The sequence below is a fragment of the Akebia trifoliata genome, chromosome 8, assembly GCF_017979445.1.
Source record: "Akebia trifoliata isolate Shusen 1 chromosome 8, ASM1797944v1, whole genome shotgun sequence".
NCBI classification, from domain to species: domain Eukaryota; kingdom Viridiplantae; phylum Streptophyta; class Magnoliopsida; order Ranunculales; family Lardizabalaceae; genus Akebia; species Akebia trifoliata.
In genome coordinates, this window is record NC_141382.1 from 34380762 (window position 1) to 34389052 (window position 8291).

General features: G+C 36.6%; 2 protein-coding genes across 2 annotated transcripts; both read left to right on the forward strand.

Annotated features, from left to right (window-relative positions):
- The first annotated feature begins 432 nt into the window (after positions 1–432).
- On the forward strand, positions 433–1164 carry LOC147396583 (zinc finger BED domain-containing protein RICESLEEPER 2-like). Its single transcript, XM_086450145.1, has 3 exons — positions 433–703; positions 839–1063; positions 1142–1164. The coding sequence occupies exons 1-3, from the start codon at positions 433–435 to the stop codon at positions 1162–1164; spliced, it is 519 nt and encodes a 172-aa protein (XP_086306271.1).
- A 737-nt stretch (positions 1165–1901) lies between these two features.
- LOC147396584 (transcription factor E2FB-like) lies at positions 1902–4369 on the forward strand. Its single transcript, XM_086450146.1, has 8 exons — positions 1902–1905; positions 1999–2063; positions 3193–3352; positions 3592–3651; positions 3748–3852; positions 3913–4000; positions 4112–4166; positions 4364–4369. Exons 1-8 carry the CDS (start codon positions 1902–1904, stop codon positions 4367–4369), a joined length of 543 nt encoding a protein of 180 aa, XP_086306272.1.
- Positions 4370–8291: the final 3922 nt, after the last annotated feature.

Consider the following 8291-nt stretch of genomic DNA (forward strand, 5'->3'; position numbering starts at 1 on the left):
TCATTCAAGATGGGCTAAAAGAGATTGATGGAATTTTGAATAAGATTCGAGAAAGTGTAAAGGTCGTGAAATCTTCTGCATCTAGAGGTCAAAAATTTGCAAATGCATAGGCCCATACGAGGTTAACTGGAAAAGGGGTGTCTAGGGATGTACAGATGGAATTCTACCTATTTGATGCTTGATAATGTTTTAGCCGTACGTTCAGCATTTGAACGATTAGCAGAGTTGACTTCTGATTACAAATGTTTACCATCTTCAGAAGAATGAGAAGTAGGGAGAGTTATTTGTGATAGTTTGAGAGTATTTTATGATACTACTCATCACTTCTCAGGAGTCAAATATCCAACGACTAACTTATATTTTAAAGGTGTATGTGATGTTTATGATAACATCATTCAGTGACTTGTCTCCGAGCATGATATTGTATGTCAAATGGCCTTCAAAATGATTGAAAATTTTGACAAATATTGGAGTACTAGCAACTTGTTGATGAGCATTGGTGTGGTTCTTGATCCATGTTGTAAAATGGAATTCATTGAGTTTGTATTTTCTAGAATTTACGGGGAATATGCTGGCATGCACATCAATAAAGTGAAGAAATCAATGAATGAATTATACTCCAAGTATGTCATTTTAGATGATTCTTGTGCTGATTTAGCTAGTAGTTCGATTGGAGGTGGTTTGGGTACAGTTGGTGATGAAAGTTCTAATACTGGAAATTCAAGAATACAAAAAGAATTCAAGAAATTTATCCAAAAACGTTCTCAAAATTTACAGTAAGTTCAAAAGACAGAGTTGAATAAATACTTAGATGAAGGTTTATTTTCAATTGGCGAAGATGAAAAGAGTTTTGATATATTACTTTGGTGGAAAAGTAATGGTCTAAAGTTTCCTATACTTGCAAGGATGGCTCGTGACATCTTGGCGGTTTCAGTATCTACTGTAGCATCGGAATCAACATTCAGTAGTGGTGGTAGAATAATCACTGAATCCCGTTCTTCATTGAGTCCTGAAGTTGTGGATGCTTTGGTTTGCGTAAAAGATTGGTTGCCATCCCTTAAAGGTAAATAATACAATTGTTATATTTTGTTAAATTTATATTTTATTGTGCATATTCTTCTTACTAATTTTTTTTTTGCAGATACTATCAATTTGGTTGATTGAGTTCACATAAATATGAGATCTATATGAACTTTTGTTATATTTTGTTAAATTTATATTTTATTGTGCATATTCTTCCTACTAATTTTTTTTTTTTTTTTTGCAGATACTATCAATTTGGTTGATTGAGTTCACATCAATATGGGATCTATATGAACTTTTGGTTTTAGTATTTTTTAAGTTTGAACATTATATATTTTTTAATTTAAGGATGTTTCAATATGGTTGTAACATTTAAACAACATACTTTTGATGGTGGTTGACTAATTATTGTTTACTTTTCTATATGAGTTTCATATGTATGCCTCTAGTTGAAAATTGATGAAAGTTGAGATCTATAGTTGGTTTTTGAGGTGAAAACTTGATATATAGATCTCTATCGTTTTTGAGGTGAAAATATGACGAATCACTTATATAGATATATAGGGATCTTAAGCCTTCATTGTGCATAGAACATGACTACCTTACATTTTTTAGGATAACATGTAGTGTATAGCTGCTGATTTTCTGAGAAGGAAGTCACAAATTATAACATCTAACTTGCTGACTTATATATAGTTTCACTTGCTATTAGGTTTGTATCTATTTTCTCATCTTGCAATTTGTTTTTATAAATTACACTTCTTCTTAGACCATGTTTAAAAAATGCAAATTGTAAGATACTAACGTGTTCCATTAATTGATGTGAAGCATATCTGTCTTTATGATACGGATGGTAAGGATGCAAGAACCAATCCTAAATGGGTAATGAGTGTTGTACGTTTGATTTTTCTACATAAAAATTATTTATACCTCATGCTCAATCTCTCTAGCTTATGTAATTTTCAATTGTGCTAGGAGTGCTAAAGGAATCCAAGGAAATCATTTTGGAGGAACTAGATGATGTAAGATCATGGGAGGTGGTACTTTCTAGTTCTATCTTTGAATGTAAAATTTTACTTTTAGTTCCATAAGCAGCCCCTATACTAATTTTACTTTTATGAAATTCATTAGCACGACAAGTGGCTTGTGATCCAACAGTTTTGCCTTAGAATCCAAGTCTAGTGACCTTAAAATAAGTTAAGCCAAGAAAAGATATATGGATTAGAACTTTAGTAAGGGAATGCCCATCTTCTATTATCACATTTCTATATCTATATGGAGGATGAAATTGATAACTATGCTACTCAAGTGGGGTTGTGCTTCTGTGATGTTTTGTTACTGATGCTTATCCTTATAACTTAAGCTATGAATTTGTCTCTTTAGTGCGAGGGAGATTGTCTTGTCATTCCTTAGAAGTTGGAAGTGCTTGTACAAAACCTTTTTGTTATTGATTAATAAGTAAAATTCATAACTTAATACAGATGGATGATTCTGACTGTATGCAGATAAGGTCTTTAATACAGATGGATGATTCTTTTTAACTAGATGGATGTTTTACCAGGGTTGGACATTAGGATTTGCAACCTGATCTCCTTGACTTCTTATTGGTTGCCATTGCAAGGGCATTTTGAGTCTTGAAAAAACCTCCATGTTAAGTGTTGGGCATTTAGACTATGTGGTGGAGAAGAATAACAAACACAACACTACTTAATTTCTTTAAGCAATATTTACTATCTATGCAAATAAATAACCATTTCCAGGAATTCTCTTGTGTAACATGCTTGGGGAAATCTAAGATATTTCTAATATGACGTTTGAAACACCTGGCTAAATCAATGTTAGCCCATCCTATTTTTGCTGTAGCTTTTTATCTGGAATATGGGATTTTACCCATGTAATGGATGCTCAAGCTTTGCCAAATCTTCTCATTTAATGGGCAGTTGACCTCTTGTGTCTTCCTTTTTGTTGCATAGTCTAGCTTCTTTGTTGTTGCTGCCTCATTATACTCGGGTTAAGACATTCATGACATATACATTACACTACTCATCAGACTTCATTTAGATGCATCTCAAATCTGTGGTGCAGATGATTTTTCTATATTAACATACTTGCTAATAAATAAATGGTGTTCCTCAACAGTTGAAACGGAAGCCCAAAACAGAAGACTAGGAAGCTAAGTCTGGTGAGTGGACTATCAGTCCTGGAAACACTGAAGTGGTCAACAGTCCCCTCCGGACACTAGTATCAGTAAAAGAAGGCAAGATATATAGCAGGTCAAAGGTATCAAAGTACCAGGGAGCTGCGCCACAAACTCCCACCTCAAATGCTGGTGAGAATTACTTCTGATATGTTTTATGTTGGAAGTTTCATGTTCTCAACTAGATCTTTGGGGATCTCAATGCCCGCATGGGCTCATGGAAACTAACTGACTGTTGGTGCAATTTTGTGGACTCAATTTCTCTTGGGTCTAGCACAACTAATTCTGCTCTCCATAACTAAGTGTACTCTCACATTGCCATCACCACCGAAAAAGAAAGTTAACATTATATTTTTTTGTACAATTTGCAGGCTCTCCTTTTGGCAATCCTCTCACTCCAGTTGGTACTTGCCGTTATGACAGCTCTCTAGGTAATTTTAGTAGTTGCCTCCAAAATGGTATAATTGATAAGGATGTGGGACAATGTTTGAGCAATCGGGAAGTAAATTTGTTGTGGCTCCTTTCAGGTCTCTTGACAAAAAAGTTTATCAATTTGTTCAAACATGCAGAAGATGGTGTTCTTGATCTAAACAAAACTGCTGACACTTTGGAGGTAAGCATTTTACTACCTGGTCGAGTGTATTATGTATGTTATAATATTCTTACAATTAAATAATTTCTGCTGATACAAGTACAGAAGAGGAGGATATATGACATAACAAATGACCTAGAAGGAATTGGACTCATAGTGAAGAAGCTTAAGAACAGAATACACTGGAAGTAATCTAGAATTTTTTGTTTACTTATAAAGACTGTTTTGATCTGTTTGGAGGTTATTTTATAACATCTCTAAGCTTTGGAGATTTTATTGCTTATTTATTGATTAATCAGGGGACTTGATATCTCAAGGCCCAGGGACTTTGATGATGATCTCAACATTTTACAGGTAGGTAAAAGTAGATATTAGTTTCCTGGCATGTAAATGGGTGTAGGGCTTGCACTTTTTTTCCTTTCAGAAGTATCATTGTGCGCACTATATTCGATTAGTTACAACCCTTGTTGGCCATTTTAGATTAATCATGCCATTCTGTGGTGTTTCAAGAAATGTGAGATTTCATCTGGGGGCCACTTTCTGTTCTGCAGACATAAGTTGAAAACCTTTACTTGGAGGAGCACAGATCGAATAAGGTTCTGTAATTCATTTCGGATAGTAAACAAGTTTCAGATAATTTCAGATATAAGTTTCGGATAATTTTTGAATATTAAATATTGGATTCGAATCGAATAATATCGGATATCCGATAATCTATTCGGATACGAATTCGAATATTCATTAGTGATATCCGATCGGATTCGGATTCGAATTCGGATATCGTTAAAAAAATTTGGATTCGAATTCGGATATACCAGTATCTGATCGGATATGTATCCGTTGACAGTCCTAACCTGATGGACATTTTCCAAAAAATGACATTTTTGGCATTAGTGACTCACGATGGATAAGGAACTAATCAAACCTAGGGATTCGGGCAAGCGACTCGGTTGGAGAAAAGGGAAGGGGTTAGGCACCCTTTTCTCCCTGCCAAGTGGCGGTAATCTCAAATAACTTGATCATTTTGATTTTAAAAATTTTGAAAAATGAAGTGCCACGTGTCGTGCATTTGTTCCCTAAGTAAGGATTTGATTTCGACTCGATCATAGGATCATCTCATTGATGCAGATGACCCTCGTAGATCTAAGCCTTAGGGACTATTTATTTAAAACAAAATGAAAAAGAAGAAGGGGATATTAGAAGATGGAGGAGGAGAGGATAGAGAGAAAGGGGGGGTGTACTTTGAACCCACCTTGTATCTTCGATCTTCTTTTCTTCTTCTTCTTCTTCTTATTAAATTCTCTTGAGTCCTTAATGAAGTATGAGAGTGAAATTGCTTTTTTAGAAGGTGGTATGAGAGAGTAGTAGAGTAGAGGAAAGATGAGTTGAGATGACATTTCTTTTTTTTCTAGTAAAACTTGGTAACCATTTTTGAAAGGAGGAGAGGGGTATTTATAGGTGTTGGGAGGATGTTTGGGGGTATAATGGGGTTAAAGGTTGGGAGAATGGGTAATGACATGATTTTTAGAAGATGTGGGTATGAAATTTGGAGTGAGATTGGAGGTAGTTTTGTAAAGAATGAAAATGGATGAGGCTTTGACCTAAATGGTTTAAATCCCACCCACATCCATTTGGGTAGAGTGTTTGGTAGGGTGAGATGAGTGATGGTTGATGGGGGGAGTAGGGGTGTAAGAGGGTTGTTTGGAGAATGAGTGTTAGGTTGGTTGAAGAGGTGAGGTGTTTAGATTTAGGAGAATGGGTTGTGTACAAGGTTGGTAGGTTGATTTTTGGGAGGAAGAAAGGGATGATGCCATGTGGTATATGTGATGAGAGAGTGGGGTGATGAGATTGGTTGATGGGTTGATGGTGGTTGTTTGATTAGAAAGAAGAATATGGGTTGGTTAGTTGATGATGAGGGGGGTATGGGTTGAGGTGATTTCATTGGAGTGTTTTAAGGAAAATGATGGATTGTGATGTGGGTGGTTGTTGACGTTAGAGAAGGATAATAGATTAGGGTGTGTTGGGTATGGGTTGTGATATGGTTGGTTAGAGAATGGAGGTAGGTTAGGTTAGGGTAGGGTATGGGTTGAGGTGATTTTGGAGGGAAGTGATGTGGGTTAGATGGATTATTTAGAGAATGTTGATGCGGGTAGGTGATTAGATTAGGGAGGTGAGAGGGGATGATGACATGTATCATCTTTTGATGTTGAGAGGGTGATTGGTTGATGTGGGTAAGGGTTGATGGATTAGGGTTGTGGGTTAGATAATTAGATATGGATAATATGACGTCTTGTGGGCTTTTAGTGTTAGGCTTCGGGTTGTAGGTTATTTTGGATTGGGTAGGGCTTGTTTTGGATTAGATTTTGAGGGTGGGTAGGTTTTAGGGTTTAGGTGACATGGGGTTAACTTTAGGTTAGAATGTAAGGTGGGAAATTAATTTAGGAAAGAGGTAAATGCTTGTAGGCTTCGAATGGGTTTAGGGTGTTTGCGGGTTTGGAGGTGGAGCGTGGGGGGTAGATGACGGGTAGGTATCCCAAGTCTCACATTTTTATTTTTTTATTTTTTTTGAGATTTTTGCAATAATTGATTTGATCAAAAATGCCACGTGTTGGCAAATCGGGCCTTTTGGGCCCATTGGATAATTTCATCGAGCGTTTGGTTATTCTGGGATATAGTGGTGGAGTGGTGAGGTCAAACACATGTAGGATGAGCTACAACCCTTTTGTAGGTCCCTTAGACCATTGGGAAGTCTTAGGGGCCTTGGTTCAATCAAATTACCATTTTTAGTGATTTGGGCCTTAGAGCCCGTTGGTCAATTTCGTTGCAAAATCGATATTTTGAATGGAGCGGGGTAGATGGGAACATGTCGGACCTTTCCACGTGGGCTCGTTAGACTCTCAAGGGGTCTTAGGGGCCTCAATTTGATAAAAATGTCATATTTTAACGATTCGGGCTTTTGAGGCCCATTGGCCAAGTTTATTGAAAAATTACTATTTTTGGGCCCTTTTGTGTGAGGTCCCGTTCAAATTGAGGTGTCTATAGCTGTCCTTCTTTACAGGAATTACGTACAAAGAATAGACTAAACCCCTATTTATACGGGCCAGGTGAAATTTTGCCAAACACGACTTCGAATTACCAATTGATGACTTTTGTAAAAAATGGTTACTCAAGTATGGGGTCTGATAGAGTTACCTTATTGATTCCTTGATCTTGATGGCGCGGAGCTCATGTAGGATCTCGGATTTGATGATTTTTGAAATTTGGGTACTTCTCGGTCGTGTTTTAACAAATCGAAATTGAGTGTAACTTGAAAGGATTTTTGAAATTTTTCTGATTTTTCTGATTTCTTTTTTTACTTTTTTTATTTTTTTGATTTTTATTTGATTTTTAATTTTTTAATTTTTATTTGATTTTTGATTTGATTCTTCATTCCTCTCCTTTTTAATTATTGACTGATCAGTGCTCAAAGTACGGATAGCATTTGGTTCGATTTCATCCGTGTTTAAAACACGGGTAGCATTTTTGTTTCTTTCATCTGTGTTTGAGACACGGTTCCAACCAAATTTTCTTTATCTGTGCTGGTGACACGGATGGTGCACCCTTTGTCTTACTCGTATTGGTAACACGGACCAGTACGAATTTCAAACGTTATAACTCGCGCACCTCTTCATTTTTTCGTTCTTCTTCCGTTTTTCTTCGGTTTCTTCTCCATTTCTGGCCATTTCCCTTCTTTTTCTTCGTCTTCTCCTTGCCTTCATTGATTCGGGGCCTTAAGTTCGGTTGTGAGAGTAAACGGGCGTGCGTGTTGCATTTGACCGCTCGCGGACGAGTTTTAAAGCTTCGAAGAACTTGCTTGGACTGCAACTTCCTGTCAAGGTAAGTCCTGAGTTGATTTTTTATAATTTTTTGTATGAGAACGTTTACTTTTGAACCTATTTCGCGTACTAATAACACCTCTATCTTGAGTTTCTTATTTTCCTTTAATTTTTCTTTTCCTGTTTGTTTATGAGAATTGCTCTTGCATGCCATCCGAACGTGACCATTAACCAGGTTTGTTTATTTATTTGCTTCGGCTTGTTCATTGCAAACTTTATTTGGCCCTTTGTGCACCAGATTGTTTATTATTTCTTTTATCTGCCTTTTGGATCTTTAGTCATGAACCTATTCTTCATCTTGTTTGGACATAGATGGGTTGGAGGTCGTGGGGTATTTGGTTGATTTATGAAGAATGGTGGGTGGATGAACATTTCCCAGGATGTTTGGGACCTTAGTGGTATGGTGAGGGTATAGGTGGACTAATTTGTAAGGTTAAGATTGCAGGTGGATTGATTGATGATGATTGATGATGGAGTGGATGATTGAATAGTTGTTTGGTGGTTGGTGGATCGAATTGTGCTGCAGGTGAATGGTTTAGGGAGGGGGTGATTGGTGGTTTTGAGGTTGTTTTTCAGGGGAAGGATTAAGAGTAATTTTGGGAAT